The sequence below is a fragment of the Quercus suber genome, unplaced genomic scaffold (assembly GCF_002906115.3).
Source record: "Quercus suber isolate HL8 unplaced genomic scaffold, Cork oak 2.0 scaffold_251, whole genome shotgun sequence".
Lineage (NCBI taxonomy): Eukaryota > Viridiplantae > Streptophyta > Magnoliopsida > Fagales > Fagaceae > Quercus > Quercus suber.
The window spans coordinates 844,185-857,308 of record NW_027069707.1 but is presented as its reverse complement, the minus strand read 5'-3'; the positions used below and the strand labels follow the sequence as shown (position 1 = coordinate 857,308).

At 33.6% G+C, this 13,124-nt stretch overlaps 1 protein-coding gene across 1 annotated transcript; it reads right to left on the bottom strand.

Moving 5' to 3' along the window:
* Window positions 1–635: 635 nt before the first annotated feature.
* On the bottom strand, window positions 636–2,836 carry LOC112040839 (small ribosomal subunit protein uS8my). The gene is made up of 3 exons (XM_024073768.2): window positions 2,621–2,836; window positions 1,177–1,337; window positions 636–988 (listed from the first exon to the last, which is right to left on the bottom strand). Exons 1-3 carry the CDS (start codon window positions 2,748–2,750, stop codon window positions 890–892), a joined length of 390 nt encoding a protein of 129 aa, XP_023929536.1. The 5' UTR covers window positions 2,751–2,836; the 3' UTR covers window positions 636–889.
* Between the last annotated feature and the right edge of the window lie 10,288 nt (window positions 2,837–13,124).

Genomic DNA, 13,124 nt, shown 5'->3' with positions numbered 1-13,124 from the left:
TGCATGCTGCTCATAGTATTTTTTTTCTTTGCACAATGATTGAAATTCTTAAATAGTGGTTGAAGAGTTCACCATTTTTTTTGTTTTATCGTTTATTGTAGATCACTTCATGGCTGCTGGCAGCACTGGTTATATTGATTAACGGGTATCTGTTGCTGGACTTCTTCTCCTCTGAAGTGAATAGTACGTTGTTTGGCACAGTTGTGTGTGCATTTACAGCTGCATATATTGCATTTATAATTTACTTTGTTTCTCGGGGTGTTAAATTTAGAAGTTGGTGCAACTTAAGACAACCCAAGGTCGTAGCAGACACAGAAATTTGAGTAATCAATGCCCATTGTTGGTATCAATTGCAAGATGTTTGAAATTAGAAAATGCCAGATTGCGAAAGTGCTATCAGAGTGCATTTGCACTGAAATTTTAAATTGAACTTCAATTGGTAATCATAGATCAGTTGTGTACAAATTTTACAAATTTGAAATCAATAGCTTAATATCGTTTCTCTGTGCTGTATTAAGCAGCTCGTGGTTGTTGTTTCTGTATAATTTAACTCATTTATTATCTTTGGTTTTATAGAGGGAAGAGAAATGCAAATTAAGATATCCTGTCAAATTAAGATACTTTAAGTAACAATATGACCAAATTCTCAGGTAGATCTAGTGAATTTGTACCATCATGTTTCAATACTGAACAAACAATCAATTTAGGAAGAGGAAGGAAACAACGTCATGTCCTTCATCTCATTCATCAGCAGAGACAAATTTACAACTGACTGAAGAAGAAAAGTAGACAACATAACAAATGCTTGCTACAAAAGGCAAAATGTGATCATATGGGCAACTCTATGCCCCTTTCCCTCCAAACATGTCGAAAAAGGCAAGTTGGAAGTCTAAAGAAAATAACCCAAAACCTGACCACCCACATTCTTTTTAATTGCCTCTTCGTGATCCAAAACACCATCTGGAGTTGTGATTACAACATAACCCCACTGCACGGAGAGAGGGAAAGACGAGTAATAAGATAAGTCAGAAGAAGAAGAATTTCATTCTTTCATAAACAAGTGAGATTTCATTAACAACACAAACACAAAGCCCATTCTTCCCCCAAGCCTTTTCCAATATAAAAAGGGAAAACGAGCATCCATGACAGAACGTTGAACATCAAAATGCGACAAACCTGATGTGTTGGTAGCATACGCAATCTGTAATTTTCAATATCCCTTGCCTTGATATCCTGCCTGTAAGTGAGAGCCTTGCAATCTTTAACCCTGCCTTGTAGTTCAACTGTTATCCTCCCCACTCTATGCGGATCATAGACCTGATAATCCTTGATGTACCCTAAAAGTAACTATGCCAAGTTAATTAAACTGTGTGGCCAAAAAATCAAGCTGTTCATTCTGCAGCATGCAAAAGATAACCAATCGCCTTTCGGAACCCAAACCCAAAAATAGAAGAAGGAAATGAATAATTTACCATGGGTAGCAAAACTTTGCTGGTCTAGAGAAGGTGGTTTAAGAAACTTCCTAAACTACCCCTACGTACGCATGGATTCATATAGAAGCAAAGGAACCATCTGAAAATGCCTAAGACTAACCTTACATAAGCAGCTAGAGCTGCTGTGAGGAAAATTAAATGAAATCATACTTCTGATCCCAATGAAACACAAACAGCTATTCAATTAATCAAGTAAAATACAGGCACCTCCTTGTCTCCCATTTAAGTTTATTTATATATTTTCTAGTAACTTCAGGTTTCTAATTATGATAGGGACCTCCTAAGGGTTCTAAACTTAATTATCTCCCTCTTACTTTATGGCAACTGTTTCAACCTCTCGTCTTTTAGGAATATTAGACAAAGAATAAGACTAAAGGTACCAGTACTTGAAAAATAATAATAAAACAAGTAGAATTTTGGCTTAGACCCAGTATATGAGCTACCTATAAAATAATAAGTATATGAGCTCTAAATCTAATAATACTTCCTCCTCCCACAATAGGTGGAGGATAAGACAATGGGTTCAAAATTCACCAGATGCAAGCATAACCAAGAATAAAAAAAGCTTAAACCTATATCAGTTCAGAGTAGAAACATATACAAGACCGACCAAAAAAAAAAATTTGAGTTGAGTGTAACCGCACTGAACTTCAAACTATACAAACATTGAAGAGAGAATCTAAAATGCTCTGAAATCCACATGAAATGAAACAGAACCATGATGCAATCGTTCATCACTCTATTTTAGAGTACCAGATTTCAAAAACAACCCCACTAAAATTTTTATGGGTAGGAATAAAATAGACAATCCACCATTCTTTTTCAATACAAACACGCCAGTATCTCAGTGTCTCACTATTTCTGCTAGCTCCAACATTATGACACCAATAATTTGAAGTACCCACCAACCTTTTACCACTTCAGCACCAAAGACCAAACACAAATATTACATTACCTCAAGATAAATAAAAACTAAACCATTGATCCTTAATTGGTACAACCCACTACTATTTCAAATAATAAGGGAATCCAAAAGTATAAATGGGAAATTTTGATTGAAGCAATGGAAAAAGTAGAACTATAAAGAAAACCCATATCGTCAAAGAGGGGGAATAGTACAGATTTACCTCGATCTTTCATGATCTTGAGAAAGGAAGAAATGACATTGGAGATAGGCTTCAACTCCACTGTTGCTTTTCCTCTCTTCTCCGCATTCACTATCGATCTCAACGCATCGTTCAATATCCTCCTCCCCATCTCTCTCTCTCTCTCTCTACCCTGAATGGCTAAAACCCCTAAGTCGGACACAGTCAAACAGTGAGTGTAGCCAGATTTGGTGGTCGACTTAATAAATTCGTAGTTTAATTAATAATTTTTTAATATACTTACTAAAACTCTATAAACATTTCTTTTACACAAAATCACAATTAACAAACTCTATGTTGTGGCTGTTTTTTACTCTTTTGCATTTTGGAAAAAAATATTTGCCTATAAGCATTATCGGACTTTGTTATGACAATGTACAATGATAAGTGATATGGAAGGATTATAGCAGGTACCATAAGCTTAACCCGTCAGCTTCTGTTCTGGCTGACGGGTGTGACAAGCTAAACGTAATGAAATGCATGCTGACTAGATCAAGACAAAACCGACGGGCTGAAGTCCCCAAGTCTAACTGACGGCAATTTGAAGCCCCTAGGCTACTGAACGAAGCGTGAAGCTGATACTAACATTAGCTGAAGGGAAGTACAGGCTGACTGTTTAAAGGCTGACGGTTTAAAAGCTGACGGGTCTATGAAGACCATAACTTGATCATCACGCATGGGTTTTAGGGAAATTGCTTGTATTCCACTCCCAGTATCAGAGTCTTATAAGGAAAGGATTCCGCAATCTACGCGCATAAGGATTCCTATAAGGAAAAGACTTCTACTCCAAGGAAGAGAGGTCCACCCTTTACCACTATAAAAACCCCAATACCCTCATAAGCCGAGGTACGCATAGTTAACCCCTCTCTAGCACTCTAGAGTTGAAAGAAGTTCTAACTTGACTTTCGGAGGGTATTTGGCCGGCACCACACCGATGCTCTCTGTTAGGTCTTTTCTTTTTTGTTGTGTAGGTGTCGTTTTGAGCATACAAGTATCGCGCAACTCACTGGTGAGATTTTTGGCATCATCAATAAGTAGTTTAGTTTCTTAAACATTTGTAATTGATCTGGTTTGTATAATTTTTCATTGGTCTTAAAAAGTACTATTTATTACTTTTCCTTTGAATTGCTGTATATAAATTCAAATAGAAGATAGAGATTTAGTTGGATTGGTTCTTTAGTTTATTGATAGGCTTATCAAATAAGGGCTTCCTATCATTTAGGAAGAGTTACTTGATTGTTAACAAATTATTTTTCAAAATGTAATTCTTTATTGAATGATACTACTCCATATGCAAACATGCCCACCACAAACATCCATATGCATTTTTCTCAAACACCTCATATGCAAAATTATAAAACACATGAACACATGTAAATATGAAAAAGAAATTATGCTATTACAAGTACCTCATTCATATATTTCCCCCTTCTAAATCCCCTTCCCATGGCCCCAACATAGCTAAAACATGCCCAACACAAATGACACCATCATATACCCATGCACCACAATTGGGAGCAAAAAGCCAACAAAAAAAATGCAAGAAAACAAGCATTTCCATTGACACCAATCTTTCAAGAGGTCAATAATATGGAATTTCAATTTGAAAGTCCATTTACGAATATTCAATAAACTATCAACATCAAATACATGTAATACTTAACTACAATGTGTTTGGACTCAAGAATCAGTAATGAAGGTAAATATGAGAGTAAGGGTGTGCATGGGTCGGGTTGAGAGGAATTTTTGACCCAACCCGCCATGGTGGGTCAAAAAAAATTTAACCCAACCCAACCCACATGGGTCAGGTTGGGTCGGGTAAAACCCATAGGTTTGACAAATTATTATTATTATTATTATTAAATTGAGTAGAAAAAAATATAAATATTAACATATTAAAAAAAAAAACCCAAAGATTAGTATCAATGTACTCCTTAGAGGCAAACAACACTAATGACTAAACAACAATAGTAATTTACTAGAGTTTGTGTGAAATAATTGGCTTTTATATGGGATAAGAAGAGCTGGTTATTTTAAAAATTTTATTAATTATATAATATTATATATATATATATATATATATAAGTGCCCTACAGCTAGTTTAAAAAAAATATTAAATATATATTAAATATGGGTGGGTCGGGTCGGGTCGAGTTTGGTGGGTTTGTAATTTTATGACCTAAACCCAACTCGATCCACTATAAAAATAATTTTTGTAACCCAACCCAACCCACCAAGCCCTAAAAACCGACCCAACCCGGTGGGTCGGGTCGGGTCGGGTTTGACGGGTTGGTGGATTTTTTGCACACTCCTATGAGAAAGAGAGAGAGAGAGAGAGAGAGAGAGAGAGATAACCCAAGAGGAGGGAGATCTGTAGAGTGCAATCTGAGAGCTGAAGGAGGAGAGGTGTATACAGCTATAGCAATTGGCAATTTGGCATCATGTTCATGTTGGCTGAAATGCTACAGCCGAAGGATTGATGGGCTCACTTGTGAGTTGACCAAATAAAGGGGAGGGAGGGATCCAAACCAAAAAACGAAGCCCATAGGTCTAGTCCGAGGAAAGGCAAAGGCCCATTTATGCGCCAATTAAAGTCTGACGCATAGGTAGAGTCCGAGGAAGTCAGACTTGAAGACAATGCTAGTTCAAGCAAATATGCGATTAGAGGTCCAAGGATGGGATACGGACGTACCTATTGTCTGAGGAGCCCGAGGTGCCATAGCACCTCGAGATGCCCTAGCTGTCCACCAGCATCCAAAAGCAAGACACCAAGGAAGCCATCAAAGACGTGCAAATAGAGGAGAGAGGAAATATTTGTAGAAGGTAACCATCTCCTCCACATTCAATGCTCTACATAACTAAGCTGACCGCATTTATGATAAAAAGACACCTGAACAGTGACCTCATAGCTCACAACACTCTCTACCACCCCTAGAAGGGTCCTGATGGGACAAACATCTAAGTTATTCCCTTGAGACATACAAGTGGAGGGCTAAGATGTCATAGAAAAGACTATATAAGGAAAAGAACTCCTCTAGAACAGAGGACTAGCATTTTTTAGGAACTTAAGAAGAAAAGACTAAAGTATCACATTGTAGAGAGATTGGCTTTGACTTTTTATGAACAATCCATCCTTGGACGAGCCCGCGAAAGTGTTTACAATGAATTTGTGCTTCATCTATTCATATTAAAAGCTTTTGTCCTTTTCATTTCAAGCTTGGATCTTACTTAGCATTGCAGTTGACTCAGAAAGCCCACTCTCTTACAAATTTATTGTGTTGGGCTTAAAGTATTGGGTACCACTATTCTAAGTGGGCTTGGGCTATCTTTTGAGTCATTACAAGTCACATATTAAAATTCCTACCTAAATTTAATACTACTTATGATCATTTTTTTCTAATTTTGAATAAGATAAAACGTGTGGTAATCTTTATTGTGCTGTGATTTTTATTGAGTATATGTGACTGGGTTTTTTTATTATTATTATAAATTTTATTGTTCATTAATATTAGATTTTTAGTATTTTGTACTCATTAACTTACTTGACACAAAAATTAAAAAACTTAAGTGGACACATGACACAAACATAAGTGGATAATTATGATGTGATCTTCACATAAATTAAGACACATGGTGCAAAATTGAATTCTAATTTCAAATTCTAATTGAATTTTCTCTGATCTTTGCCTATTAATATATATATATATATATATAGATTGGCATGTAGATATTGACATTATCATTTGAATACGTTCAAGAGTTTCATTTGATTGGTCATGTTTATCTATATTTTATTTAAATTAAAGTAATACAAATAATATTAGCCACTACAAAATTTCATCAAGATCAAGATTTTAAAACATTTTTTGTCCGCCATATAAATTAAGTTGCTCAAGGGTAATAGGGTTAAAGAAAACTAACTAAAAATAAAATCATAAAAATTTAGTTCACAATCATATTCTATATTATATTTTATTATTGCAAATCACTTTTACATTTCTAATTATTTCATATTTCATAGAAGATGAGAAATATGTTGTGTAGAGCTTGTATGATTTGATCCGAAATGATGTGCAATTGGAACATTAAAATTAGTGTTTCTTTGAGTTTTATCCAACACATTTTTGCCTTTAAAATTAAGATCATGTCTTGTAATGAGTTGTGTTCAACAACAAAATGAATTGAGTTTAAAAATGAAACATAGGAGTCTATTACTTGAAATCATTGCGGGGTCTTCTAGCGTCACATGCATATTTGTGTCCTGACATTTGAACAAAATGATCATATATTTATTTTGTGGGAAAAAAATGCTAACGAATGAATATTGATTAACATTTTAATCTACAATCTTCATATGAAATGAAAATTTAATTTTTTGAATCATACATATAGGGAAGCAATTTTTTGTGCAACTACAAAATACCTTCAAAAGTTGCTTCAAAATCATATGTCCATATCTATATGTGCTTATGTTTTAGTAATTAGATTCTGAAAACTATGATAACTCTTAAACTTCATGGAAACTAAGTAAAGAAAAAATAAACAATATATAATACAAAAATATCAACAACAAAAAAAAAACTAAATAGAAGGGCAGAACACAAATATTTAAGAGAGAACTTTAAAAGCTCAAAATAAAACTGCATAATGCAACTCCAATATGGAGAAATATATATTGTAGGCGAAATAGGCCCAGTAGTATATATCTATGTATATATATTGGGCTAGGGGCCCAATCCAAGAACATTAAGTAGTTCGAGGACGGGTAAAAACTGTCATAAGAATCCATGTTAGTGAGTGAAGAGGTGAGGTCTGATCATGATTGTCCAAGAGGGCGGTCCGAGGAGGAATGCTTCATCGGCTGAGCAAAGCCGAGGTCAAAAGGTGTGGTCTGCCATCAAGAACAACATTCCGGACAATTTCACTAATGAGGGTAAGTATCAGGAAGGAACAGGACAGATGGAGGCTATGTAATATTGCTACCACCGCATTAAATACTTTACAGCTAACTCTTTGGGCATTAATGAGGAAGTGATACATGAACAGTAGTTTTTAGTCTTACAGCTACTCTCCAAAGATTTCATGAAGGTGTTGATGCGACAAGAATCAACACCAACAATCTAATCTACATGTGGAGGGCAGAAATGAAAGGAGGAAGATAGTATAAAATAAAGGGAGGCCCTGAGAGAGAGGGATCGGAGAATTGAGAGAGAAATACTGTAGCAATAAGAACTGTACTTGTAATCAACTTCAAGAATTATATATAAGAATTGATCTCCTTGAACTGTGCCAAAAACAATTTTCTTTAAATAAAACTAGTCTATTTTTACTTTATTGTCATTTGGATCTACTATAATTACTACCCAACTCATTAGAGCCTAGTTTTCCAACTCACTCTCTATAAATTCATTGTATTAGGCTTTTTGAGCCTAGATCCTTTTAACTTTTGAGCTTAGGACTCAAATTGCGTCCTTACATATATATATATATATATTAATTAAAACAAACAATGAAAATTTGACAACAATTTTTTTTTTCAGTCCGGCATTTGTATTGCAAACTCATTAATTATGTTGAACAATGTATTTTATACCTACATCTTAATTTGGTCAAAAAGGTCCAAAGATTGCTCAATGCACTTTGATATTATACCTTCCATATCTAATATGCTTGGATATTACCTTCTAAATGGTTGCATTTGGCGCAAATTCACATTCGTATCCAACTCGTCAAATAATTGATACCGAACTTAATATTATAAATCTTCCAATTTTGTATCCCTTTATTAAAAAAAGTCCTCAATTAATCTTCAAAAGTTAAAATTAAAATTACATCATATCAAAACACTAAAATTGTATAATTCATCAAAAAGCTAAAATACTAATATTATATAAGGGAGGAAAAAAGAACATAAAAAAAGGTTAGACCGCAAATCATTAAATTATACAACTAAAATTAATAATATTACGTACTTTTGTCATTTAAATATTTTTTGAATAAATTCATATTTAAAATAGGTACCCTTAAGTCAAACCTGTTGTTTCCCATCATTAAGTAGGTGCACTATAATGGACTAAACTGGACCAAAGGGGATTACATAAGTACATGTATTTTCAAGTTCTCAAAAAAAAAAAAAAAATCAATACATCTATTTTCGACAAAATAAAAAATAATAATAATTAAAATTTTGTAAGAGTCCACAAATAAATTTTGTACATAAAAATAATTAGAATCCGGGAAAGCAAATATATTCAAATGATTTAAGATAAATATTTGGAGAAAACATTTTTTTTCAAAAGTCTTAGATTTAATTAAATAAGTATGTAGCTAATGCAATTGAATTCATAAATTTTGAAAAATAACACTTGGAATGAATTTCAAATTTCAAATGTATATAACACTCAGTATGCTATCTATAAAAATATGTGTTATCTTACAAATAGATTTTCTTTTAAGCCTATTCTAAACAACTAAAACTATAATATCCACTATGATGGAGAGAAAAATATATCTAGCAATTGAAAAAAAAAAAAAAAAAAAATCTAACTAAAGAGAATGGTGTGATTGTCCTTCCTTGGAAGCAAATTGGTGGAAAAGCATGATTGTTGTTCATTTCACATTCTTCGTCATAAAACTGCTTCAATTAAAGAAATTGAACAAATGAACCTAAGTTTTAAATAGGAAAAAAAAATCAAAGAGTTTTAGACATTATCGAGGACGTTTTTGCGACTTGGGTAAAAAGTGCAAGATTAGCCCAAATCTCCCCTTGGGTTCTTTAAAAGTGTTTATTGGTGGAAGGCCAAGCCCAAAATTCTAAATGTATAATAAACAAAAGGCTAGTGGTGCTTTAACAAGAGAGAAATCAAAATGCCATAACTAAAATGCTGAAAAATGTATAAAAACAACACAAGTCCGAAACTACGACCCACAGTCAACGAGAAGAGGAAATTGAGAGAGGTTGTGAGAAAGAGAGGGAAGGTTCCCCTGTACCCATATTTCCACCCTCAAACTTTAGAATTGTGAGAATGTTAGCTAATTGAGTGAACTTTTGCTCTCAAGTTTCAGCTCTATGAGGTAAACGTAGTTGCTTGGTTTTTTTAGCTAAAGGGAGAGTTTAATATTGAGTTTGGGGTGTTGCTAATGACTGGCTTTTGGTCAATAGAAAAGGCTTTGGACCCCAAGATGTTAAGTAAGTAGTAATTTTTAGGTTTGCTTTTGCTTGGATAAAATAAAGGCTTAGTTTTATCATCATTAAGGGAAATGCTTGACTAAACCCTCATTAGCTCCTCCTTTTTAGTTATTTCAGACTCTTGGGAGGCTCACCTAAGTGAGGACTAGCAGCTGGAGTTGGCCAATGAGAGCCAACTATTTCTAAGGAAAAAAAGGGTTTGGACCGAAACTTTGAGCCACAGTTAGCCAGAGCATAAAATTTGTTTTGGGGTGGAAATTTTGGATTCAAGACCTCTTTCATGAACTTGAGGTGCTACCAGTGTCCCTTACCCACTTGGTAGCACACATGTGTTGGGCTCATGCAAAAGGTCCAAAAGGAACTGACCCATATCCTCCAAACCACACTTCCTCAATTTCTCCAATAAGTCACATGGGCTTGGGCCATGCTTAAAAGAATAAAATATAATATAATACATGAATTGAGCCCACAAGGAAGTCGGGCTTAGTTGAATCGAACTTGTAGAAAATGTGTCATGAAAATGGGTATCAACAAACATCAAATTTAGCATTAACTTTGATAGGACAATTTGAATTATAAACATACAAACCAACCTCAAGAATATCTCATCATCTCCCAATCCAAATAAAACTTGCTTATTTTAATGTGCATGGTAGTGGATGAAAAAAATCTTTGGTTTCTACAATGGTGAAAGAATAATAATTCCATAATGACATAAGACTTGATATGCCATATTAAACTTTACCTTGAAACTACCCAACTACTAATCTAAGTCCATTTTTTCACTAACAAAATAAACATTTCCAAGATGCATGATACTAAGAAAAAGTATGTAGTCATTTCCTTGCCTAACATAGACTATAGAAATACATTTAAAATTCAAATGTAAATATAATGTAAAGCGAAAAGTTCATCCTAGTGAAGTGGTAAATAAATTTAAATATAAATATAAAAATTATACTAGAACTTTGGGTTGGGTAAGTACACTTTGGGGTGTGGAGCTATGCGGTTCTGGCTTTAATTATCCGCCATTTACTAATCTCTCTAATAATTTGCAAAAGGAAATATATTTAAAGCATTTACTAATTTGCTCAAAGTAAGAACCTACAAAAATAAAGAGATTCACAGAAACAAACTAACCTAAGTAAATAGCTTAACACCACATATAAACTTGAAACACACCAAATATGAGACCTACCAATTTTGGCCTGCGGTAATGTAATCAGGATTTCATCTCTTAAATATTTTTTTTTCTTATAAAATCTATAAGCTGACAATTTGGAACACCAATCTATCATTCCTAGGAACCACAACGAATCAAACCATAAGATTATAGAACATTTGACAACAAAAAAGTTTAAATCCCAAAAATGGTTACAGATTTATGAAATAAAAAGTCAGGGGAAAGTATTAATTTGAGGTATCTTAATTTGTGCAAGAGCGTATGAAGGAACATATTAAAGGTTGAAATTCTTTCTTAATGTTTGTGATTAAGCCCAAGTTATTACCCCTTAACCCCCCATCTCCTTTTCTATTTTGGGTACTATAGAAAGCATTAGTAAACTGAAGTCCAAAACATTCTAATAAACTAAACGTAGTTTCACGACTGATTGTACCCCCCTTTCAACAAATATATATTCCTCCAACATAATTTTTTATTTTGATTAAACTTAGGTGTACAAAATATGCTTCTTCTTTTTTAAAGAAGAAAGACATGTTTGTTTTATTTAATTAATAGCAAGAAAATCTACAACATAATAGTCATAGAGGTCTGGTGGAACAGACTCCATCCAAGCAAAAATCTGAAAAGAAATTCTAGCTCTCTTGGCTAAGGCAAAAGCTAAAGCATTGCCTTGTCGAAAAATGTGAGAGAAAGAGAAACTTGGGTGTACAGAATATGCTTCTACTACATTTTTTTATTTTTTTTGGAGTAATTCTGCCACATAATTTATGAATTTTATTGTTCAAATTTGAGGGAACGAAAAAATATAGAGGAATTCTAGAACTTACATTAATAGAAATAGAAAAAAATGACATGTCAACTAAAAAACTAACAAAGAGTATGACAGTTTTTTTTTTAATGAAGCTGTAAATGTTATCGAGAAATAGAAGCCAAGGCGACTTGAAAAATAGCTGAGATGTGTGGTAGGACAAAAGAGTATGTATGCCTTCTGATGAAGTACGATATCAGAGATGGTTGATTTTTTGGTTACCCATCACCTTTTGATATAATAAAATGGTGGAAAAGAATATCTATGGCTAACTTTGCTTAATTTGTTGAGGATCTATAACTTACTCTTAAAATTATGGGACTAAAAATTAGTTATTATTGTTGTTATATTACTCAAACATGCCAGTTTATGACTATTTTTTGTCCCTATTTTAACCCTAGGAGTCTTTTGGCTAAATATTATAAAAAAAAATAAAGTTTATTTGTGATATAAATATTGTTTAAACTTATCTAGGAAAATGACGAGAGATGCAAATTTCAATAATATCACTGCTGAAATTCTGAGAAAATGTAGGAGAGAGGAGAGAAAGATATGATGTGACAGAAGGGAGAGAAAGAAAAAGGAATTTCGGTGATGTGGTTGCCGAAATATGTGCCCAATTTTTCAGCTACCCAAAATAGGAGTGCCCGAAAAGGAGGAGAGAGGAGAGAGAGAAAAAAAAGGGAATTGTGGCATGGGAATTGCCAAAATTGGAGGTGAGAAGAGAGAGGGAAAAAAAAAAGAATTGTGGCAATAGCAATGCCAAAATAGATAGAGAAAGTAGAGAGAAAAAAAAATTGAATAGGAGGAGAGAGAGAGAGAGAGAGGCAATTAGATTCGTAAATTGTAAAAAAAAATATTTTACAAGAGATCTATGTAACTTCATTTCATCTGCATTATTCGTCCTTTGCAAAATAGGTACATAGATTCTTATTCCTTCTACATAAAACCAATTATGCATAGCATGGATATCACAACACACAGTTTGGTGCTAGTGGTTTTTTTGATCGAAACAGTTTGGTGCTTCTGGAAAAAATTTGTGCCAGACATGTATGTCATTGTAACTTCATTTCAACTTCATTTCATCACTGTAAAAGTAACAATTATTTGCCTCATTTGTGGGGGTTATCCTAAAATTCCAATAATTTATTTGTTGCTATCAAATTATCAATTATAAAAGTCTAGTGCTTCCATTGGTATGGATTTAAAAGAAACATTCCAACATTAGCATTAGTAGTGCTTAGGCACTAAACATCAAAAGGGGGAAAGTTGTAAATTCCGATCTAGCTTATTAAGATCCTAGTAG